Raw genomic sequence first — 26,398 nt, forward strand, 5'->3', positions numbered from 1 at the left:
AATATGTTTATTATGTATTTATTTTCTAGCTTCATATCAACATGACTGGAACGTCACAGTAGACAGCATTAACTCCACAGCAATTGATGTCAGCTGGTTTCCTCTAAACAGCAACAACTTAAACTCCACATACATATATGGCTATGTTGCTGTATGCTTACCCAATGTCACGAGCGGCATACTTGTAACGAATTTAGAAAATGCGTCATGTTCCAGCACTGTGCTAAGAAATTTAAAGCCCTATACGAAATACAAAGTGAACGTCTTTGCTCTCGTCGGAGATGGAGTTACAGGTGTTAGAACATTGAAAAGCAGCAAGAACATTGACATACGCACTAAAGAGGATGGTGAGGATTTTTAACGAATTTCTGTGTCCTTAAGTTAGCGTTACGCCTTGTTTGCGCAGTATGTTGGTACCACGTTTACTTATTGCTTTGCGAAATTTAATGATACTGCCAGAGAGTTACAGTCTTGTAATATAATCATCATCATCATCATCATCATCATCATCATCATCATCATCATCATCATCATCAACCACACCACAATATTTAAAGACATTTTTCCTGCTCTGCAAAAAGACTTTCCAACTTAAAAATAATAGTTTTCTGAGTTAGCCCCTTGAAGTATTAGGTAACGAGTAACCAACGAGGAATGTAGTGCCGAGTTGGTTTTAATGATATCTCGATGTGAAAAGAATACTTTTATTTAAATTGCGAGCTGATTTTTCAGTGTAATCTAAATAAAACCAGGTCAGGTCACTTTTTCGAGTGTAAGAGGAACGAGGCTGGCAACAGTTTCCAGTTTTAAAGTACTCTTGTCCTCCTTGCTCTTAATATAAAGCCGAAAGAATTGTCGTCCTACCTTGTAACAGTTATGTTTGATAGTGTATTCATGAATTATGCTCGTACAGCGCTGAAATTCCATGAACGTTGATCATAAAACGGTAAACTATAGCTACCACTTCATATTACACCTTTCGGCCTAGTCGCTTCTGCTATAGGGACAACCTTTCCCGAAACCAAAGGTAAAGAATTTTAATTGATTAGTTTATTTATAAATGATGTCTATTACTATGAAACTTTATCACGTAAACACCTCCCCACCTCACCTAGAAACATCCTTATATTACAATATTTTTGCTTTTTTGTTAACAGTAGCTCTGAATCTTAGAATAGTACGAAACAATTTTTTTTTTATTATTTAGTTCCTGGCGCTGTTTCATGGGTGTATGCCTACAGTCGAGATTCAAACAGTCTTGTGATTAAATGGTCTTCTATACCTCAAGAGGATACCAATGGAGTTCTTCTTGGTTACGTAGTGTACTTCATGCGTTACAAATCGAACGAAAACCTTACCATCTTCCACGTTAACGCAAGTACCCGAGTGTTGAAGATAACTGATCTGATGGAGGCCACAACGTACGAAATCAGAGTTGCAGGTCGCACATCTGCAGGAGAGGGACGTTCTACTTATAGTATTGAAAGCACAGGTTTGTAGTCACCTGTTTTGGGCATTTACAGTTGCGTTTTCTAGAATAAGACAATTTCCGGAATAGCAGGCTTTTTGTGGGTGCTGGTAGCCTTGCGCTGACTCTACTGTAATGATGTATGGTTTTTTGTTAATGTTCCTTGTAATGCTACACTGTCTACGCGAGTGGAATAATCGTTTTATTAATTTTAAACAGCCAGTTAGCACTACTAGTTATTATAGCCAACTCGGAGCTACGCACCTCGTTGGCTATAACTATCTTATATGCAACAAGCGCGAGTGGAATAGTTGTTTTATTAAAAAAACATCCAAAGTATTGCAAAATTTAAGATCCCCGGCTGTTCTCGTTGACGCGTACACCTAACATAATTATGGTCCATTGTATATGAACTCATATAGCATTGTCTTTTAACCAAAAAAACTCAGTAGTTGCAATGTACCATTGCTAGTTTTTAATCATACAGGATATCTGTTATGTACGGATGAGGGGTAACGAGGACTTCTGACCATAAATGGGCATCGTGCGTTTTGTTAGGTAATAAGTTGTGATATCTATCTTTTGGTAAGTGTATTTGACAACGTTAAGCAAATGCAGTTAAATATAATTATTTGTTAAGCATTGATATAAATATAGATCTAGCGATAAAAATGTTGTTCAACCTGCAATGACGACACGAGAAACTGAACGATTTTATACCTTTTGCACATTTCTTTCTACAGTTTGTGGGAGGAACTTAAGTAACGGAACAGGTGAAATCTCTGTAACAGGAAACTCGTACTATAGAGGATATTGCAATTGGGAAATCCATTCACCGTTAATGAACTCCAGTATACTTCTGGTTGTTGAACATCTCCAAATGTATTGCTGGTAAGGACTGTCGAATATTTCTTTGTGGTAATGATCCTTCAACCAGACGTTAAATTTAGTCTCTTAAAACATAGAGATTTTATTTTAAGAAACAAATAATTTAATGTGGGAAATGACGTAATCAACTCCCAGCTTCTGGTTGAGGAACTTCCTGTCATCCGGGAGATCTTTTCACGCTTTGTACATGAAAATGAGACAAGCGTGGCTTAGTCCTCCTTCGCTGATGATCTCAATGAACCAAGACAATTTTCTCCTCCATTACTTCCTGTTTGCCATTATACTTAACAATTAGACTACGAGCCCGAGTTTTCCATGAGCGAACAGTCAACGAGGCGGAGTCGATTTTACTATCACTCAAATAAAATTAAGGCAAGAAGTCTAATTGTTTTAGTAAAAATTCTAAAAAACTGCAGTTCAAATCCTACATTTTTATGTACTTTTAAGTCAAAAATCAAGTAAAATTGCCTCTTTGAAGGATAACGGGCGCGCAATCGGATCTATCAGCGAATAAACCAATCAGGAATAAAGATTGGTCACAAACAAATGTCTGAGGAAGCCCACTGTAAGCGAACGACCTCCGAAGGCAGTTTATTAACAAATAAAAAGAAATACAGGCTCATTAGCTATAGAAGAATACAATGATCAGACTGTAAGGGAAGTCGTAAATTAGTATTTAGAAAATCCAAATTAGCATGAGGAAATCTAAATTAGTATTCAGGAAATCCAAATTAGCATACGGAAATCTAAATTAGTACTCAGAAAATCCAAATTAGCACGCGGAAATCAAATTAGTATTCAGCAAATCCAAAGCAATGAGTGAAATCAACACAATATGCTACTATCATGGTCTCTGGGAAACCCGCGAATGTTTGCATATCGCCTTGTTAACAATTGACTGATACACTGCGATCTTGTGTGCGGGTTGCCATAAAAGAACGACCGCTCGCCTTTAAACTTCAACTCAATAAACAAAATAAAAGAATCGGGCAATATGCATCCTGGTTCTTTATTCTGCGAGGCTACTCTATTTACTTTTTACAAGAGAAGGCAGGACGATACGAGCTTTCTCTATTCTGCGAGGCTACTCATTTACTTTTTACGAGAGAGGGCAGTGTACGAAATTTAATCGGTAGACTATAATTCATCTTTTTCAATGGATCTTTTGTTTTTTCACTGTTGTATTCAGGTATGGTTCAATTATATCTCAAAGCGGGCAAAGCAGGAACTTTAGTAGAGAAAAGGAACCATTTGTAGTTCTCATTTTGGGAAGCTACGTCAAAGTCAGAGTTCGCCGGTACAGATATGATACTGCATTGAAGGCTCGTTATTTTGTGATGAACGACACAGGCTCAGATGGTATGTTGTTCTTAAAACTAAAATCAATGCTAAGCTCTGGCCAAATGATCTCTCCTAACACTAAAATGTGCTTATTATGTATTTATTTTCTAGCTTCATATCAACATGGCTGGAACGTCACAGTAGACAGCGTTAACTCTACAGAGGTGTATGTCAGTTGGTTGCCTCTGAACACCACCCGCTTAAATTCCACGGACATGTATGGTTATACAGCTGTACCCAATGTACACAATGTTAGAAACAACATATTTTTGATGAATACCTCATCCTCTAATGCTGTGGTGCGCAATCTAAGACCTTACACGTGGTACAGAGTGATAGTCGTTGCTCTGGTGAGAGATGGAGTTACAGGTGCTACAACGTTGAAAAGCAGCAAGAACATTGACATTCGCACTCACGAGGATGGTGAGTATTTTCAAGAGATTCATTCTTGTTGGGGGAGGCTAATCGGCGAGCCTGCAAGCCTGAGCCCTGTCTGCGAGCCGCGAGAAAAAAAAAATTCAAAATTACGTAAGGCCCTATCATGGTCTCTTTAGCGGTCCATTGTTGTTTTCAATTAACTATGGGCCGATATCGCTACATTAAAAGAATATCTGTACGTATCTGTTCGAATGGCCCTACAAATGTAATGCTAAGAGACCTTGAAACTGAAATTAACTGAAATAAATACTAACGAAAGAGAGAATATTAAAATTAACATAACAGGGACGTGTATAGAAATTTTGTATCTAAGTCTATACTATGAAATTAAAACCCATGAAAATACACTGAAATTTTTCATGGAAAATTCCTAGCTTCTTCATGGATTTTTCGGTAGATTTTAATGGTCAAATTTTCATGGGGTTTTTCATGAAAATATACCATGAATACTGCATAAAAATCTCATGAAAATAAGAGATGAGATGAGCTGTTTTTTATTTGATTTGTTCTTTGCCTTTTGAGAAACGTCTTTCGATCAGTTTTAACCGCAAATTAATAAAACTAAAGTGAAATAGTTGGTTTTATTATTGGAAGCAAAACAACTGCCATCGGGCGATGTCTTTGATACCCTCAGTTCCCAGTTTCCATTGGCTTCTGATTAGATTACAATCCTGGATAAGAACGACGTCTCCTACTTTTAAGTTTCTATGTGCAGTATGCCATTTCTGTTGTATTAACAGGCTTGGAAAGTAATCTCTTGTCCATTTCTTCCAAAAGTTGTCTGTAACCATTTGAATGAATTCAAATCGGCTTCGTGGATCGGTTGAATGTGTAAACGGTCCATTAGGTATTCTGGATGTGGATCGTCCTAGGAGAAGATCGTTAGGGCACGAGTACTGAACGTAGTGCCGAGTTGGTTTTAATGACATCTCGATGTGAAAAGAATACTTTTATTTAAATTGCGAGCTGATTTTTCAGTGTAATCTAAATAAAACCGAGCATCTGATCACAAGAATGCTCTCGCTCCCAGATTTTCCGCGGGCTCTTATCCACTCATGTTCCTTTTAACGCTTCAAGCTCGACTGACTTCTGAAGGAAAAAGGGGTTTATTGTAATCTATATCGGCGTGAAGTTTATTGAAAATTGAAGACAACTGACCTTTCACTTGTGGTCATAGGTGCAAGTGCAGGTGCAGGCCACTTTTTCGAGTGTAAGAGGAACGAGGCTGGCAACAGTTTCCAGTTTTGAAGTACTCTTGTCCTCTTTGCACTTAATATAAAGCCGAAAGAATTGTCGTTCTACCTTGTAACAGTTATGTTTGATACAGTATTCATGAATTATGCTCGTACAGCGCTGAAATTCCATGAACATTAAGTTGATCAAGAAACGGTAAACTATAGCTACCACTTCATATTACACCTTTCGGCCTAGTCGCTTCTGCTAAAGGGACAACCTTTCCCGAAACCAAAGGTAAAGAATTTAAATTGATTAGTTTATTTATCAATGGTGTCTATTACTATGAAATTACAATCTTTTTTTTTTCCTTTGTTAACAGTAGCTCTGATTCTTAGAGTAGTACGAAACAATTTTTTCTTTATTATTTAGTTCCTGGCGCTGTTTCATGGGTGTATGCCTACAGTCGAGATTCAAACAGTCTTGAGATTGAATGGTCTCCTTTACCTGAAGAGGATACCCATGGAGTTCTTCTTGGCTACGTAGTGTACTTCAGGCGTTACAACTCGAACGAAAACCTTACCATTGTCCATGTTAACGCAAGTACCCGAGTGTTGAGGATAACTGATCTGATGGAGGCCACAACGTACGAAATCAGAGTTGCAGGACGTACATCTGCAGGAGAGGGACCTCCGTATTATACAAGAGAGAACACAGGTTCGTAGTCAACTGCTATAGCCATTGACGGTTATGTTTCTTAAAATAAGACAATTTCCGGAATATTGGCTGTTTTCATACTAGAGATGGATAGTCCATCATAGATGGGGTTTCCGTCCAAGACGACTTACCCGTCTTGTGGTGGAAACGGGACGGTATTCATTTTAGACCTCCTTCATTCTCTTCTTTTCATTCTCTAATTTTATCCGTCCGATTATCCGTCTATTTAGGTGGACTTTGAGGAAGAAACATCCGTCTTAGTCGTATAACGTTTCTTGAATTCATTCATGAGGGATAAACTCATCTTATCTTGTCCAGAAAAGCCTGAAACTAGAGAGAGCTAGTTGCGTTTTGGGAAAGAAAACATAGTATTTAAAGTTGCGAAGAAGAAGGTATCGAGGATACAGCTAATTCGAGAAAGGTTGTCGGAAAAAAGCACAAAAGTGCACGCGACAAGACCGAAAGGTGGTCTGGGTATTTACCTGAATTTTGCATATTGGCCTAGAGGAAATGTACAAGTTTGTGTTTTTGCACCTTGAAGATTTTCTTTTTCCTTTCCTTTCCTTTCTTTGAGTGTTGAAAGTTCTTCTTAAATTCAAAGTGACTAAAAGTACCTTGTGTCCACTTATCTGAGGAGAAAGAAAACGTGCAAATTCATGTTTGTCGTGTCGCCGTCTTATTAGTATTCGGCACGTGTAGTAGCTCTCCACTTCTACCCATACCTCCTTTCGGTCTTGTCGCGTGCACTTTATTTGTGCTTTTTTTTTTTCCGACAACCTACCTCGAATTAGCTGTAAATTGTAATGTCTCACGTGTTACCCTCACTTGTTTCTTAAACAACGCCTCATTCCAGTTGTGGTAACCAGGGTCGCACCAGATGAAGAAGATGGTTTCTTTCATCATCAGGTTGCTTTGGAATCGTAATAGACTGCCCTAGCAACACACACTAGCTGTATAAGACAAGCAATGTTTGCCCTGATGTGTTTCGAGAGGTGTTCTTCGCGAAGCTTTCGGATAGAGTACCGCTAAATTGTCTTCAAGTTCTCTTTTTTTCTCCTGGTTGACATGAAAAAGGACGCGATCACCGTCATATTAAACGGTGTAAAATTGAGACGAGAGAAATTTGAAGAGTTTGCTGGTCTCGAATTCACATCAAGACGGGTATCCATCCAATGGGTTATTCGTCTTGCCGAGTTATCCGTCTCTAGTGTGCAAAATAGGCTTCTTTTGGTCGCTGTAGTCCTCGCGCTGATCCAACTATAATAGTTGCTTTGTTGTATATTATATGTTTCTTGTAACGCAACACGTTCTACGGATTCAAGATTTTTCCCTTACTAGGCAATAAAAATTAGCGCACAAGCACTCCGCAGAGAGTCACGCCATCATTGTGTAAGCGAACGGTGTCTTCCGTTTCGGGAAGACATCAAGAATGTAACACACGGTACGTTGAACCGCATAGCAAAAAAATAAAACCTAGAAACTAAAGAAAATACTAAAGAGAACCGGAGAATTGAAGCGCGATCACGTGGAAAGATAATTTAATTACTGACTTTTGGCGGTGAATTTATACAAGCAATGACAGGAACTCGTCGACGCTCAGTTGGCGGTTATTACAAATTCAAAATAGTTTTATACCTTTATCACGGAAACCGAAATAACTTTCCTTTTCCTATTTTTGCACAAAAGACCACAAATTTCGTAAGAACATATTAACAAAAGAGAAATTGCTTTTTGAGTGAAGGTTTACTGAAAAACTAGGTTAAAAATATTTCGACCTGAAATTCAGCATACATTTTTTAACCATTAATAAAGACTGCGAAAATTGACTGAATGTAACAACATAAAAGAGTTTTGTTCACAAACTACTAGCACAAGTAGCAAATCCGTTGTGGTTGGAATGGAATATTTTCTTTATTGACAGACTTGTACAAACTGTACAAATTTGAGCTGCCAAGTGTGTGTCATATGAACGAGTTATTTCCACAGCTTTTATAGTTAATAAATCAATAGATACCTTTATTTAAAATATTGTAGCTCATTTAACAAATTACCAACAGTTACTGTTATCAGCCGACGCCCCAAGTAAAATTTATATATATAAAGGATTCTTGTATTTAGATCCAAGCAAAAGGGTCAAAGAATGCAAAAGGTTGTGATATGGATGCCTTAGATCGTTAAATTATGTCAATCCTCGGAAGCTTTAGACAAAGATTAATCCTAGGTAGGAATAATATTAATGCCACATAGGATTAATAAGAATCCTATGTAGAATTGACATTGTTGAGATTGCTATTAAGATCATTTCCCTGAAATAGAACTGAACATAGATTTTTAACCAAACTTCGCCTACTGGTTTATTTAAGGAACCTAAATTTTGAAATAAAAAAGGGGGTTCACCATATTCGTTTAGGAGCAGGAAGACCTTGTATATTCCATATAATTCCTTAATAATTCCTCTGCGAATACTGGCAAAGTACACGTTTTTAGCGATAATTTTTTTTCAAACATAGGAATTGATCTGTTTTCATTTTACACAAAGAATACGATCGCTACACCCAAAATATGAGAAAAAATTGATAGGTCACCATACTCGTTTACAAGAAAGCGGCAATTTACTTCTCTCGCGGACTATAAGCCGCATAAAAAAAAGCCGCCATTTTGTTTATGTGCGCACGTTAATTACGCGTAAAAATCTGCGCAGTAAGGATGCGCAATGCAATACAGGGCAATGACCTTAAGATTAAAAATATTAATGCGATTAATATTAATCTTACATAAGATTAATATTAATCCTAATTGATTAAGGCACGGCTCAAAACTCAGAAACAGATTATAATAATCTATTACTGGATTATAATAATCTATAAATGGATTAAAATAATCCATTACTGGATTATAATAATCATTAGGAGTGATATTAATGCGATTAATATTAATCCGAGTTGTCCTGTTCTCCGTTAAATAATCATTTGCCATGCATATTTGTGTGAAAATTGCAATTCAATTTTCCGGTATGTAGAGGTCATTATTATTCATTCAAAATATATCTCCGTTTCTGATTGGCTTTCAATCCCCGGTAATTCCAGCTAACCGGCTAGCGCTGACCAAATTTGGAAGAAGTCCTATTATACGACGATTGTCGTCATCAACTGTCCTACATCAAAAATTAACCGATCGCAACCTTGTTCCCAAGGATCGCTGACGTCACGCAACAACGGCTTTGCTGCCGAGCAGCTTAAAAGCGCGAAAATGGCCGCAAGATTTGAGCATTACGAAGAGGAAAATATTTAAGTTATTAGAAGAAAAGCTCATTCAAGTAAAACAGGCTCCTCTCTTGTACTTTTATCTCTGATGACAGTGGTGGTGATATTTGAAAACAGATTACTCCCGCTCGTCTAGCAAATCAAAGGCAAACATGCTGCAAAACTATGATGAAACGAAATTATTATTTTATTGTTTTTATTTTATTGTTCATCATGATTTCATTTTTGTTGTTAGTGGCTTCTCTCAAAACATATTTCAGTTTGGTTACTGACATGAAAAAGTGTAAATATCAGGCACCTGGAGTCTGCACTGCTAGGCTTTATTGTGAAATTTTAACTGTTTGCTACCGTTGTTACTGCTTCTATTACTAACGGCTAAAATGTAGACATGTTTGGGTTACGAATCGCGCAAGACCTTGGAAGACCTTAGACACTTGTGAGACTTGCTTGAAAAAGGAAATGCAAACAAGCCTTCATGAATAACCAACACAAAGAGCAAATTTTGATAAATTCTCCATAAATTCGGAAGAACTAAATCGAATAGAACACGAAAATGGAACTGGAACTTTCGTGGGCGTCCATGCCAGTCCATGGTCAGCAGAAAAGACCCAAACATGGAAACCGATGGATGTTGGTGTTTTTTAGAGATAACAGCTAATAATAAACTAAGAAAAGCGGTTAATATTCTTATAGCGTTCACGAGAAATTGTTTCATCATCGTGGATGGAGGGGAACCGTGTATGTGGAAGTTAGAGTAAATGAATGAATGAATGCCTTAATTTAACCTGAATACATGTAACAGTTTGCAGAATAGCTGGTGGGGTCGTGGAATTAGAGTTTAGTTGCACCATTGAGCTGCATATTTGGTGAGCAAAATACTTTTTTAATTTAAGTGTTTGTCAAAAGTTAATTGAAGTGTTTGTCATTTTCAGTTTGTCGAAAGACCTTTGAAAGCACAACAGGTGAAATCGATGTAGTAGTGCCATACAGTGGACGTTGCAGTTGGATGATCCAATCACCGTTCATGAACTCCAATATACTCTTAGTTGTCGAACATCACAAATTGGATTGCAGGTAAAGACTTTCAGTTATTCTGTTGTTGTTATGATCCCAATTACATGCGTTTATATGCATCCTCAGAGACCCAGGGGCAATAAGAAGGGGTGAAGGGAACGCGAAACTTCCAGAAAAAAAAATCGGCATAGAAGACTGAGAGATTAAAAGGTGCCCCTGGGGAAAGAGTCTTACCAGGCCAGTTTCAAACAGTTCTCTGAATACTGCCTTCTGATTTGGCAGAAAAGTTCTTTATATTCCCTTTGTATTATTCTGCCCAAGAGAAACTTTTTTCCCGCGGTTTCGCGTTTCACTCAACCCCACGAAGGTACATATTGAAGCCGATTAAAAGCCGTTTTTTCGTTTCTTTTGGTACGTTTTGCCAGATTAGGACAGAGTGCAATATATATTGGAGTGTGTAAATGAAGTGTGTAAATGAGGTTTAGCTCTAGTCAGTAAAAATAAGGAAAAAATGTTTAAAAGGCCCTATTTATATGATCTAAGGTACGCGAGATAACCATTCCCCGCGGCCGTGACAACTTTACGGAATGTTATATGAAACAAAGTCAGTACTCACCCTTAAACAATTCGCCCGCCCAAGTTGTCTCGCTTCCCCTCACTCCCCGTCCCTCCCCCTTTCATCGAGAGCAGTTAGCGATTCTGATGTAAACGGTTTGCTGGGTTTTTCACAGAGCTTTAAAAAATAGAAAAATGAAAAGATAGCTCGGCCTGGGTAACTCGGGGGAGGGTTTGTCGGGTACCTGTGTCCTTAGTCAGTAAGCAGCAAAAACGAAGATTAGGTTGTTAGTTAAGACGAAATGTCCACTAAGACCGACTGAGTAGTGAAACAAGACAAAAATCAAAATTCTTAATATTTTGCCCAGAGATAGCCTTTGGTAAGCCAAGAAACATGATGGGATTTTTTTCTTGATTTTATTTTTAAACCGGCCAAAAACTCACAAAACCGCCTACATGTCTTCAAAAACACACAAAGTAAACGTCACTCATACCTTCTCGTCAACTTCGCACTGTTTCATTCTTATTATACAAACACCCGTTTTTCTGCCTGGAAATGTGCTGTTGTAGTATTTGCGAGTCATTTGAGCTTATTTATTCTTCTTTAAGTTCTTCTAAGTCCTTCTAAGTTATTGAATTGCTCAGCCTACTTGTCGCCCCTCCTACAACAATAACACCCGCAACGAAACCTACGCTCATCTTCTGAACTACTTTTTACTTTCCCTACTGTGAACTGTGACATACGGTGATCGTGCCTTTTCTTTCTCCGTACCATTACTATATTTATACTATTGTTTTTTTGGTGTTTGGTTTTTTGGGGGTTTTGGGTTTTTTTTTTTTGGGGGGGGCGGGGCGAGAAAAGGGGAGTTGATTTTTTTTTTTTTTTTTTTTTTTTTTTTTTTTTTTTTTTTTTTTTTTTTTTTTTTTTTTTTTTTTTTTTTCTTTTTTTTAGTAGAATAGAATGGAAACTTTATTAACGTGTCAAAGAACCACTTAGCTCGGAAAAACCCATACTAATTTGGGGACACGAAATGAATACATTCCAAAAGACAATTAAAAAATATTTAAAACCATGTAAAATATCAATCAACAAAAAAAATTCTAATCCTCATAGCGGAGCTCCCAGCGCGCGCTATGGGTAATGCGGGTAGTGACTTTCTTGTGAAACCATGAAGCCGAAAAAATTTGGTTGCGTACGCCCACCCGCCCGCGCCCGGGGAGGAGGAGGGGAGTCACAAGGCAACCCGACTGGGGGGAGGAGAATGTCGTCTTATCATTCGTCAACGACTGCTTTCATCTTTGATATTAGACATGATTGGAAGTCTTTGTTATGGCCAATTGACAGCTGTCAAAACAAGGATTCCGCTGACCAGTATCACATGACCATATCGCGGGCTCAGATGTAGAACACATCGAGGTTGAATGTTTTTTGAAGTTGACCGCTGACCAAGTTACATTTCACCATTGAATCGCGGGCGCAAGTACTTTTCTGTGTGGAATAACATGAAGCGGAAAGTGAAATTGGGGAAGTGCGCTGGTTGCTGTCGGCTCGGCTAAATAAAAATTTATAAGCTTATTCTGAACTTATGGCCATTCTGGTTTATACCTAAACTTTCGTGTAACGGCAAGGTTAACAGCAGAATTTTGAATATGGTTCAGAGTTAAAAGTCAGGAAACAAACTCACAACATGCCGATTAACGAATGAGTTCACCGAGAGGACTGCGCGATTGAAAAGCACACGCTTATTACAGATAAATTATTTCTGCATGTATTCCTCGTTTATCCCGGGATAGCAACCAAAGAAAAACGGATTGTGACCGATCGAAATGGACGTAAATCTTCCAAGCTACTTGTTGAGTTTAAAGCAAAGACGGTCAAAGACAGATTCCCTTTTGGAAACCAAGGTAAGCTAAGCTTATTATTTATGTTCCTTTTTTAACAGATTAGAAAAGTTTCTGTTATTTAGATTAACAAGCATTCAATCTAATAACACTCGTTCGTGTAACCGGTAAATGTATGTCAGAACAAGGCATACAACCGTATTGAAATTCGTTTTGTCTTAAACACGAGTTGTATTCAAAGCAGATAGCTTCTACTGCGATAAATTTGTTTATCCTGTAATTAAATCACCGAAGTAGGAGGAATTTCCGATATCGATTTCTATTGATTGACTACGTCAGATTCTTATAAATTACAATAAAGATAAAAGCACAGATTCTAATTTGTTATGTGTATGATCATGAACATTTTTTATGTTTTATCAACCAAATTGATCAGTTATAATATAGGATAAGGACTTGGAAAAAAAATTCCAGTTTGCCCTGTGGTCAACAAGCAGCTCTCAAATTTTGCTGGCCTAGGACAGTGCATGTGACACTATGTATTAGTAAACTTGTGACTGTATAATTAACTTGTAGTCAGATGATCATGACTTGCCTGGGCCTTTACCCATTATGCAAGCAGGCATGAAAAATTAATTGCTTGACAGGAAAATCTACTTGCCCCCAACGACCAGAGGGGAATTGTGGCTATTATTTGACGGTTTTGACTGGTACAATTTTTTAAGCCTTTCAAAATTTTCCAGCCTAAAGCAGTGACTAATCAGATATTTTTGCCTGAATTATTTTTTCTACAAGAGTAGCAGGTTAGTTTTCGATACTGAAAAAAAAAAAAAGGTTTAAAATGGGCCTGTCTGCAATGAGGAGAATTAATATCACTTAGAGCAAATTTAAAATACATGTACATTCAAATGTACATCAAGGTTTATGAGGTTAATTGAGTGACAGGTATTTATGGAGGTTGTAAGAGGCAGTTTGAGTTTATAATAAATTTTATATAAATTGTTTATCATAAATTTTATATATTGCATTTGTAAAACTTGCTATATTAGGATTTCCATACCTTTTATGGGTTTTTGATGTGTACATTTTGCTTTTAACTTGCTATATTAGGATTTCCATACCTTTTATGTGTTTTTGATGTATACATTTTGTTTTTATAGTGAGGGAAAACAGGAATTCAAGGGGTGCAGTTAATGTCTGTGATGATGAAGGTAAGCATTACATTAGTGTCAGTTTATACCTTTATTTCTCTAAATGCTCTATGACAGAGTTTAGTTTATGTGAATCTACATTAGTGCATGAAACTTGTTTTTAAAGTGTAAAATTTTGGGTTTGAGAAATGACTTACCAAGCAGTTAAAACTGCTTGGTAAGTTAATGTTTCCTTAAAATCGTGGTTCCCATTGAGGAATTTAATATACACAATTTACACGTAACAACACATGTAAATATAAATACAAAATGTAATGTTTTCATTGTTCAAGATAAGAGGGGATGGGGGAGGGGTAGGAGGGCAAAAAACCCAACAAGATCTGCCACTTGACCCGACAAATTACTGGAATACTTGTAATTACTTTGTGGGAGAAGTGCAAATTGACCTGTTCAAATTCCACTTATTAATAGCTAACTTTAATATCTACATATAAGCTTAAGCCCTAACTTAACATAAATTGTCTTGTTGTGGTACTAGGCGAATATAGTTCTAAATAGAATTTTAACTCAGCTGAAATTTCATATGAAAACAAAAAGTTGATAAACTTTTAGAGCTGTTTAGGCCAGAAAAGCCAGTTGGGCTTGTTGATGAGCCAGGGTAGTGTTTTCTTAGCTACGCTAAGAAAGGAGAGAATATGTAAGCTTTCATGGAATTAATCACAGTGCTTTCAACAGCACCTGTCAGAGAGCAATATGAGTCTCAAGACACCTCATTTAATAGGGAAATCATGAATTTTAGCCAGTGATTCACCCCAAAACACCCACCAAAGCTCATTCATGTACCAGGTCTTATTGATAGCACTATTTATGCCTTCAGTAGGTCAAAGGACTTTTTTGGTTCTGAACATATCCCCCAACACAGTCCCGGGCCCAGGCAAAAATTGGAAAAATATATCTCTTTTTTATGCATCTGCAGAGTGTTCTGAACAATTTAAGCTAATTTAAAATTATAAACATTCATTTGATGCCAATGATCATCAACAAATCTTTTGTCTTTTTTGCCTTTTCAGGGTTAACACGAGTAGCAGAATTTACACAGAGTTGCAGACACAGAAAGAGATAAATGAACAATCAGATTATTATATTATTTCCTTCATTGCATGTACAAATGTACTGTGTGTAGAATACATTTTATTTATAAGGACAGGTGAAATTGTAAAGTTAATGAAATAAAGCTAGATAAGGTACAATCATGTACATAAAAAATCATCCTGCTACCTAAACATTTAATTCCCAGTGCCCACACTGTAAAGAACAGTAATTATGATAATGAGATACACATTTCATCAATCTTTTAATGTATGGTAAAATTACATGGTAAAATTTTTGCCAAGCAATCTATACCCGAGTTTAGAACTAACAAACAGTATTTATGCCTCTCCAGAATTTTTGCTAAGTTTACATGTAATTAAGCAAAGGGCAAAGGGACTCATATAAAGGAAAAAGGTGTTATCGTTTTGGGGGACCCTATTTGGCCGAATGACAGAATGTCAATATTTTGCTTGCCACTAACTTTTACTCCAGTTTGCTAGCAGGAAGATGTTTTTTTGGTGTTAGGCAATACACCGTATAGGTGTATTATTACATCGTATAGGGCCCCCATTTGGGGGAGGGGGGGGGGAGCTACATGCCAAAACTTTCCAATTGTATGCTATGTACAGTATTAACATACCAGTTATGATGGGGATATGGATATTTTCTAGATCAACCCTTTCTTTGTTCTTGTTTAACTTATCTTAAGAAGGTAATATGCAAGACTACTAATGATATTTTTGATTGATCAATTTTTTAACTCTTCTTTGGTGCTGTTGTTCATGGTGGAAAGGGATACATATCATATATAAAGAAAAAAACATGAGTAAAAAAAATCAGTCTAAAAAATTATTAAGGAGAAATAACTGGGGAGCCCCGCTTTTAGGCTTGCCTAAATCTATATATTAATACTTATCTACTAATCTAATAAAAACATGTCTAGTAGCATAGGAATTAAAATGGCAATCGCTAAAAAGATAAAATGATAAGATTCTCTAATTATGATGTGCAGAGGGAACAGCAATTGCAGTCATAATCAAGCAGTAAGCTAATGTCACATATACGTTTATATCTTATTTTTTAAAATATTCAAAGTTTATGCCGTTCTGACATCTAGGGATAATTTTCCCCATAATCTAAGCCCAAGGTAACGCAGAGAATGCTTGCCGTATGTTACAGTGTTATAACTAAAAATGGAGAACTCTGATTGACGTAAAAAAATAAAAAAAATAATCGTGATTATTAAAAATGGTACAGATAAAAGTTGGACACAGTTTATGCTTTACTTTGTACATTAAAATACATGTAGGCGCCTGTTCATCAATGTTGGCAACTCAGCCCTCTTAACCCTATCGGGGGGGGGGGGGGGAAGTTCCCGCGCTGACTTTGAACGCTTATAACGTTTTCAAAATTCAACCAAACGCTGCCAAACTTTGCAAATTTATCTAAAATTTATCTGGGAATAATTTGGTAGGATTGGTTGTTGTGTCAAGAACTTGACGTTACCATGTTTGTTTCTATTAATGAAAAATACCTTAAATGCAATTATTTTCACTTTTTTGCGGTTTTGAAGGCCCGATTTATACTAGAGACGGATGATCCGTCTGGACGAACTTGTCTTTTGGTATACGTCACGTGGGATGATGACGTCACAGCATGTGACAATTATATCATTATGTCTAAACAGCCGCCATCTTGGACCAACTATCTTGATAATTCGTCTTGGCAGACGAATTATGAAGATAGTTGGTCTGGACGGATGATCCGTCTGTTTTCCCGTATTTATACACAGACGAATTATCGGACGAACTAAAAAATGCTTCCCTAATTAAAATGTAAGTCCATCCAGACGGATCATCCGTCTCTAGTATAAATCAGGCCTTTGAGTACTGCACAGTAATTTTGGGCGGTTTTCTGACGTTTTGGAAAAATTTTGAATCCAAGATGGCGGATCCAAAATGGCGGCTGTTTAGACATAATGATGTAATTGTCACATGCTGTGACGTCATCATCCCACGTGACGTATACCAAAAGACAGATTTTTGGACATACTATATATCCTCTAAGTTTCATAATGATTGCCCAAATATTCTGGAAGTTACTGTCTATAAAGTTCCAAACAGCCCGGTCTGAATAGGGTTAAGTAATTGTGAATAACTGGAATGGTTTTCTCTGTACACCGCCCTCAAACCTCTTTCTTGAAGTCTCTCTATTTTACGCGCATCACTGGCTTTACAAAAATGCCAAACTAAATGACAGTTGTTAAGGTACGGTAAGACCGCAGATTTAAGTAAAACTAACTTAGCGTTCATCGCCAGAAATCGCGAACATTGGAGTCGGCGAATTTTGATGCATCGAACATTAACCGCTCACGAAACTTGGTAATTGCCGGTGATTCGAAAGCCCGACTTTGGGGTCATATACATCGACGATGATACATAAGAATGAGGCCTAAATAGATGAATATTTTTTGTAGTGGGGAAACCATGGTCCAAAATATTGTACGATAATAAAACTTGAGCAAAAAAGCTTTCAAACGATGGCCTGTGTAGCAAAATTGGAGCAAAGACGGTTAAAATATCGTAGTTCAAAGACAGCGGAGTTTTCGATTTAAACGGGACTGCCGCCTGGTGTTTACGTTATGCGATTTTTTATGGTTTTCTTACGGCAAAAATAATCATCAAATCTAATCGGAAGGAGATGTAAATCGTTCGGAGAGTTAGATTCATGTATAGTTTTATCAAATTTGCTTGCACATTTTTTCGATCACATTTAGTTTGCCGACAATCCCTGTTTATTAACTATACGTTTTCGGTTTTCGCCATACATTCCTCATTTATGCCTTATAATTTTGGTGTCAAAATTTTTTTCACAGGAAACGTTCATGAATACACATGAAATTCTGCACTTCAATTTTGTACAGTGTGGTTCTTAATACACCAGTCTATTGTGTTCCGCTTGCATATTTTTACGTTTGTTAATTTTTCAAGAAATATTTAATTGAACATTTCATTCTCAATACTGTTTCTTTGTAATCCTTGCGTTCTCTTCTACGGTCAATGTACCGCAGGACATACTAATCGCGGACTTGGAGGTCCGCGATTTCTGGACATGGTGGGAATTAAGTTTTTCCGTCTCATGAGAACACCTGTTCTTTGACTTGCTTTCTTACCAATTGAGCTTACGTGATCACTTAAGTTACGTTTGGCGTCTATGGAGCAGCCTCCCGGACTCTTTTAAAAATACATATCTCGTTAATTTTCAAGGACACATGATTCATTGATGAGATCTCTTAAGTAAATCTCTTTAACTGTTGTTCAGAAAATAAACAACTGCTATGCCCGCGCGAGCAAGTTGAAGAAATTCGTACTTGCCCTAACCTTTCTTATAAATTCTCCTCGTTCGCATCGCAGAACGCTTGCTACGCAGACTTAATTCAGATTTACAATCCGAAAGAATTTTTATGAATTTCATCGTTGACGATAGGCGATATTACCTTGTGTTGAAGTCAACTACTCAATAATTCACACTCGATCCCGAAACTAAAGGTTAAACTCGGTCAGTTCTACCAGTTCTCTTTATAGTTTTGTTTGACACTGGTATCACTATAGCCTTCAGATTACTAGAGCCTTACAGCTTTTAACATTTTACTGGTTTTCGGCAGCCCAGCCGTACTTTAGTCTATTAAATTCCTTGTTCGGTTTGTTTTGTTTTTGAGTGCATTGCTTAGCACATTCTGGTTTTGACGTCACGGCTCGACTAACCGTACGTCCCAAAATAATTTCGCTGTGCCTTAATAGAAAGAAAACCCTGGGGAGGGGTCCATTCATCCCCCCTCCTTTGTACGATGGTGGAGGTTTGAGATTGCTTGTACGTCCGAGGGGTCAGAGGAAGGGGATAGTGCAGGGTTCAGGAAACCAGGTGATCAAATAATAGCGAATATCACTGAAAACAAGAAGAAATATCTATATTTTAAGTTATTTAGCCTAGATGAGCGTGTCAATTGTTTACAGGTTTATGTCGTAATTATCGGGATTTCAAGCTTTTTTACTCCGTTCTAAAAAAACAAAACTAATTTTAAACAAGGTTTTAGAATGCCATTTCCTCTTTAAAGTGCTACTGTGATGAAATTCGCATGTTTCCTTTCGTAGCCGTTTTAAAATATTATCAAGTACTCCATATGAGAAGAAAAATGCCCTTTACAGTTTTCAAATTTCTCTTTTCTTTCTTGAGATATTGAAGTTTTTAAAATATGCAAATTAGCAAAGTTGTGACGTCATAGACTCAACCAAATTTTGAACAAATATGAAGAAAGTGATATCTCAGCCAGTTTGTATCGGAACTCTCTGTTTTTTTTTGCAGTAACACTCTGCTAGTTGTGTTTTACAATATGAATTTAGAATTTTGTTACCATGGCAACAAACTAGGTTCCAGATGCCCCCCCTATGCTAAAGGCTTTTCTGGCCAATTCTGGCATTTCTTTTTGATATTTGCCGATGATACTTTACATGCGTGATCTGGCAAGCATATGAATGGATTAGGCAGGCATCTTGGCCAGGTTTCATTTTTCCGAACTGAAAAATTCTAAAATATTAAAAACGAATTGGTGGGGACTGGAAAAGAGTAAGTTGCCATGGTAACATAATTTAGTTATAGATGTAAGTGTGTCACCTGCAGAACTATTAGTGTGCCAAGTTTTATTGGTTTCTGCAGAAAAATGTCTGATATTTCTCAATTTTTGAACTTCCAATAAAATTGGGTTGAGTAGATGACGTCATCAGTCCCCTAATTTGCATATTTGACGATTTTTAAGCTTAAATATCTCTGGAACTAAAAAGATATTTGAAAACGGAAAACGCCATTTGAATCTTTCGTTAAATACTCTATGAGACGCCTTTAATTTCAAGGGGTAAAAATTTCATCAAAGTAGCACTTATTTCACATAATTTGGTGATTTACCGGGTAGGGAAATCTTCTCTTGAAAAAACAAGTGAATTTCGACGAGTTTTAGCGGCTCGCCGTGACCTAAGAAATTAATCCACAGCAATATAATTGGCCTCGTTTCCCTTGTTTACACTTAAACAACATATTTTCTAGCTCCAAACAAGGTTTAAAGTGATGAAAATTAAACAGAGCAAAGTTTACTTGAAAGTATATGTCATGTTAAATTTTGTTTGTGTTTTCAAGGCACGTGGGGCTCCAACGGTTTTTTTTAGTTTTAAAACATATTTCGAGAACAAACTCACCGCGTTTCTTAGCCTACCATAAGGTATCTCTGGACAAAATATGAAGGATTTGATTTTTCATAATGTGCTACGTGTTTTGTAATCGACTTGGAGGACATTAGCTCTTAGATCTCTTAATTTTTACGATTTACGAGTGTAAAGAGCTGCCGTCAGAGTGGTATCAATGTGCAAGGTAGAATGTAAAAACAGTTGTGAATAGAGCGATGCTCAAGACGGTGTGTTTTTTCCTTACAAGCCCAGTATTACAACCTTTCTGTGTATGTGCCATGTGGAGTGGTCAGTCGTTACAATTGAGAAGTTGTTCCATGCACTTCATAATTCAAAGCCAGTACCGGACAATGTGCGAAATTCGTTCCGTAGTAATTCGGAACAGGCAGTGTGATATATTTAAAGCTCTTTAAAACCCGCGTATCTTTTTTTTAGGGATGCTTACATTAGAATACAAACTGGCAACAGGGCTAGAAAGTACATTTGCAATCACACCGAATCATTTGCAGTTTTTCTGGCGGACAGTTATGTTTATGTCAGATTGTACCAGTACAGAGGGAATTATACAAAATTCAAGGCTCATTATTTTGTAATAAACAACACAGCTTCAGACGGTAAGTTAAGCTTCAAATAATGTTAGTAAGTTCTGTAATATAAAAAGAAATAGAAAGAGATTTTGCTGACTCTTGGGAAAGTCAGTCATGTCTTGGTTTTATAATTACTAAATATATTTGAATAAATCTAACTACTGAATATATAAATAAATATAGATTGTTTCATAAAAAGTGCGACTTACGGAAGTAGTATACTAAGGACAGCGGTTACCCCTTCTGTGGGGCGGAATCTCATTAGCGTGGGGCGGAATTAATTAAGTAGGTGGCGTCATAGGGGCGTAAGTGACGTCATCAAAATGGGGCGTAATCTAAAAGTAGAAAAATTACATCATTGGGGCGTAATCTAAAAATAGAAAAATTGCATCATCGGGGCGTAATCTATAAATAGAAAAATTACATCATTGGGGCGTAATCTAAAAAAAGAAAATTACATCATTGGGGCGTAATCTAAAAATAGAAAATTACATCATTGGGGCGTAATCTAAAAATAGAATAGGGACAATATTGCCTCCATCTTGTTTATTGTAGAGAAAATAAAAATATATTTATAGAGGTTAAAGAATCTGCATTCAGAAGTCTTTTTAAAGGCAAAATTATCGGTATATTTAAGATTTATGCAGCAGCCAACGGAAAAGTCATGGGAGCGATTATTTCTCGTTTCCATTCTAACTCGGGCAATAGTTCGAATATAATGTATGCAGGTTGGCGCAATGTTTTGCTGTGAAAGACCAAAGTCGCATTTTCTTAGTCCCCGCATATTTGGATCATCCGAAGACGGCAACTTCGTGACCTTGATAAATGAAAGCATCCCATCTTGGCTTGCGGAGAAAAAAAAAACTCAAAACTCAACTGGCAGTAGTGAAGAGGAGGGAACAGCTTCTGAGGAGGGTAGTGGAGATGAGGAATCTCAAGGGAGCGAGAGCGACAGTGATAAAGAAGCCGAGAATAGCGATTTCGAAAATGTAATTCAGACAAAAGCAAGTTCTCCATGTGAACACTGCGAGGGTTCCAATGTATATGATACTGCGATCATGAAATGCCCGAAGTGCTTTTGGGAAGATAACTGTAAAATTTGTCCTATATGCGAGCACGAAATCCCTCTTGACCGAAAGCACGGAAAGGATACTTTGCGTCGATGTAACGATTGCGGAGCTATAACACACAAGAACGTGAAGACATCAAAATCCACATTTTATCCCCCAAGCAATGAGGAGGACGAAGACGATTATTAAATTAAATCATTGTAATGTCATGTTGAACGATCGAAATAAAAGTTTTGCTTGAATTACAATCTGTGTGTTTAGTGTGTAATTTTTTTTAAACTCTGTACCGATATTTTCTCTATCATAAGCGGTTCGAAATCCTTGTTTATATCCGAGGTCACCGAAGCGCGTACACGCTCTTGTTTTTATTTTTCGATTGGTCATGCTTTGTTCACTAGAGCACATCGAGTCTTAACCATTGTTTTAAAACAATAATGTCTGGAATAGAAAATATGTGCAACTAGACAACTTGCATAATTACAGAATTTAGTGATCTGACCGAAATGAATCGGTACTTATGCCTGTTCTGGTGAAATGCTGAAAACCGCTCCTGCCATAGAGTAAAAATTGAACTATGACATCATTGAACTTTACAAAGGTAATTTCGTTAAACAAAAAAGTGCCACTGAAATGTTGATTTCGTAAACTAATTAGTTCAAGTTGATGCGAATTCGCGTGCAATAAATCTTGGCGTTAGTTGATTAAGGATCACGAAGTTATTTAATTCTAGTTTGGACATGAAGCAAAAAACTTACCAGAGATGATCCAAATATATATATATTTTTTTAAAGAATTTATTTCATACTCAAAGGTTTTTTTACAGCACACAAAAGATAACATACATATTTATATTACAATTCGAACACACAAATATCCAAAAAAAAAAAAAAAATAAATAAATAAAACACTCACGCAAACACACACACACTGTACCACCTGGGAGTTACTGGTATACTGGCTCTGTGAAAAACAATTGAATTATAAGTATATTGAATTGCAAGTGATGAAATTGCAAGTATAAAAAAAAAACGCTCTGCGATAATAATTAACAATCAGTTTGATGCACTTTTATAAACTTGCCCCACTTTTTAAAATGGGTTGGCCATTTGTTGCCAGATTTAGCTACCATCATTTCTAGTTTGTAGATAGTCTTAACTTTAGCAAGGAACACCAGAAAAGAAGGTTTAACCTTATTACATCTGCAAGAATAAATATATTTTTTCGCGATTAATAAAATGTGATTTACAAACAATTCTTCTTTCGAAACTGTTATCCCAAATATTATATCTTTACAACTAAGAGAGACTATTTGAATGTCAAGGCTGCTAATCAGTTTAATAACCTTCCCCCAAAAATTTACAGAATAATGGCAAGTTACAAACAAGTGTTCGAGGAATTCGTCCTCTTCTCCACATAAAGAACAAGCTGGAGATGACAAAATGCCGATTTTGCAAAGAAAAACATTCGTTGCGAGACATCTGTTTAAAAGTTTATATTGAAATTTGCGCAGTTTTGTGTCTAGGGCAACTCGATGCGGTAAGCTATATATCTGCTTCCAGTCTAACACATCGTTTTCGAATAGATCATTATATTTGAATTGCGCTGTAGGTGGAGTAATGATCCTATCACGTAATTCCTTGTAAATGATTTTTGATACAGCTTTACTGATCTGCACATTTTGTCCGTTTAAATGCAGTTGTATCTGGTCTTGTAGGTTGAATGGCTTCGCAGTAATATATTGACACGTTTTTAGACATCTTCGCCATTCGGTTGGAATGGCTTCGATGACACAAGTAAGTCTAAAGGCATCTAATGGGGAGATATTTAATTCACGTAACTTATGTTTCGTGATAAGTTCATTGTTTTCAGCGATTAAATCTCCTATTTTACGTATACCGATGCTCGCTAGCTTGTGATTGTATACAGACTTGCCATTGATGCAAATAGCTTTATTATTCCAAAGGACAGTTTTTAAAATTTCAGCAGCTGATAGGTTCTGTACGCCTTTGTTCGATACAGAGCATTCTGAAAAGTATTTTAGACATTCTTCATAAAAGGGTGGAAGCTTGATAGGCAAAGTTTTCACATCAAAGTCGCAACAGAGGATAAATATGCCACCAACAGGTTTAAGGTAATGCAATAAAATAGTTTTCCAGTTGCTGGTCTGTTCGTTTGCAAGTCTCTTGCAAAAAAGTATTCTTTGGGTTCTAATAATGGATTCGAGATGAGGAGCTTTGAGTCCGCCATCTTCGACATCGCTAACAAGCGCTAAACGTTTGACTTTATCTTTTCCTTTCCAGATAAAATTGAATATAATGCTATTTGCCTCGTTTAAGAATTCTTTGTCTAGACATATCATGCTTGCACGATATAGGAGAATTAGAATTATGAAGGTTTTAACAATTTGAATCCTACCAATAACTGTAAGGTCCCTCCACCTCCAGATTCTTTACTTTTCTTTGATCGATTTAATCAGATCGTCACAATTTAACTTTCGCTTGGCGCATAAATCGTACGTGAAGTGAATTCCAAGGATTTTAACAGACGTCTTAATTTCTAGACGATTAACAAGGTGATCTGGTAACAAATTTGAACATCCTCCAAGTAACATTATTTCTGATTTATCCTGATTCATTCTAAAACCAGAATACTCTCCAAAGTCGTCTAAAAGGTCAAGAAACTTTGCCAAAGAAGTATCCTTTAATAAAAATGCAGTCATGTCATCCGCAAAAATTTCCAATTTAATCTCTTCTCCATCTACCGTGATTCCCTGGATGTTTTTGTTGCTTCGTATATTAATAGTCAAAATCTCGAAAACCACGATGAACAAACAAGAGGAGAGCGGGTCTCCTTGCCTTACCCCACGCTGAATTTCGAAAGGGGCAGTGGAGAACCCATTATTTAAAACGCAGCTTGAAATGTTGGTGTAAAAAGTCTGGATCCATTGTTTGAAAGAAGGTCCGAAGTGAAACGCAGAAAGAGTCCGAAACAGAAAGTCCCTACTTACAAAATCAAAAGCTTTTTTGAAGTCTATTGAGACCAGTCTCCCTTCAATCTGGTATCTTTTTGTGTATTCCAAAATATCCTCAATAGACCTAACAGCGTCGCAGATAGTCCTATATTTGACATATGCAGATTGATTGTAGTGTATGATACTGGGTAAATCAGCCTCCAGTCGTTTAGCGATGGCTTTTGAACCAATTTTTACGTCGACATTAATGAGCGAAATTGGTCTCCAGTTAGAAATGTCCCTTCTGTCTTTATCTTTTTTTTTCAATAAGTGTAATAATAGCCCGTCTCTGTGAGTTGGACAGTTCACCATGATCGTAAGAGTAGTTTAAGCTCTCCACCATTATTTTGCCAACGACATTCCAAAAAGCCTTATAAAATTCCACCGTTAAGCCATCTCGCCAGGCGTGATGGAGGCCAAAACCGGACGAACCCCCACAGACGAGCGCCGGTGAGAGGGACGGGCAAAAGACGAGCGAGTCATTCGATGGGGCTAGCGAGTCAGCTTTATAAAGGTTCGAGTAAAACTTTTCAATTATGTACAATACCTTCTTTGGATCGGTTACTAAAACACCATCTTCGTTTAAAACCTTACGGACAGAGCTTTTTGCTTTTTTGTGCGATTCAAGGTTCAAGAAGTACTTATTGCTCTTTTCTCCTTTTTCATACCAAGTTACTTTAGATCGAACAATTGTACCTTGAGCTAAATCATCATAAATACTGTCGTGCTCTAATTTTAAAATTTCGAATTGTTCACGATTTTCAGCGGAAGGACATCTGCTGCAATTTTCTTCGCAGATCTTCAGCGAAGCCTCGATATCCGTTATCCTTTTTCTTTTCTTGCGTGCCTTTTCATTTCCATATTTTATTGAAAGTTGCCGTATTTTATATTTGATTAAATCCCAAAGCAATCTCTTATCATCAATTGTTTTGAACTCCTTAAACCAGGATGGGATGCTTTCATTTATCAAGGTCACGAAGTTGCCGTCTTCGGATGATCCAAATATGCGGGGACTAAGAAAATGCGACTTTGGTCTTTCACAGCAAAACATTGCGCCAACCTGCATACATTATATTCGAACTATTGCCCGAGTTAGAATGGAAACGAGAAATAATCGCTCCCATGACTTTTCGGTTGGCTGCTGCGTAAATCTTAAATATACCGATAATTTGGCTTTAAAAAGACTTCTGAATGCAGATTCTTTAACCTCTATAAATATATTTTTATTTTCTCTACAATAAACAAGATGGAGGCAATATTGTCCCTATTCTATTTTTAGATTACGCCCCAATGATGTAATTTTTCTATTTTTAGATTACGCCCCAATGATGTAATTTTCTATTTATAGATTACGCCCCGATGATGCAATTTTTCTATTTTTAGATCACGCCCCAATGATGTAGTTTTTCTACTTTTAGATTACGCCCCATTTTTGATGACGTCACTTACGCCCCTATGCCGTCACCTACTTAATTAATTCCGCCCCACGCTAATGAGATTCCGCCCCACCGACGGGGTAACCGCTGTCCTTAGTATACTACTTACGGATTTTTAT

The 26,398-nt window shown here is 37.0% G+C and overlaps 1 protein-coding gene across 1 annotated transcript in view; it reads left to right on the forward strand.

Annotated features, from left to right (window-relative positions):
* The window catches only part of LOC144634532 (uncharacterized), an 88,302-nt gene that overhangs the window by 4,595 nt on the left and 57,309 nt on the right, over positions 1-26,398 (forward strand). Inside the window, 8 exon segments of the mRNA XM_078493509.1 lie at positions 30-347; positions 1,208-1,492; positions 2,212-2,359; positions 3,546-3,715; positions 3,809-4,120; positions 5,741-6,025; positions 10,221-10,362; positions 20,612-20,790. Coding sequence (XP_078349635.1) covers positions 30-347; positions 1,208-1,492; positions 2,212-2,359; positions 3,546-3,715; positions 3,809-4,120; positions 5,741-6,025; positions 10,221-10,362; positions 20,612-20,790 — 1,839 coding nt within the window.

This window comes from Oculina patagonica, chromosome 13 (genome assembly GCF_052425735.1).
Source record: "Oculina patagonica isolate OP01 chromosome 13, crgOcupat, whole genome shotgun sequence".
Classification (NCBI taxonomy): domain Eukaryota; kingdom Metazoa; phylum Cnidaria; class Anthozoa; order Scleractinia; family Oculinidae; genus Oculina; species Oculina patagonica.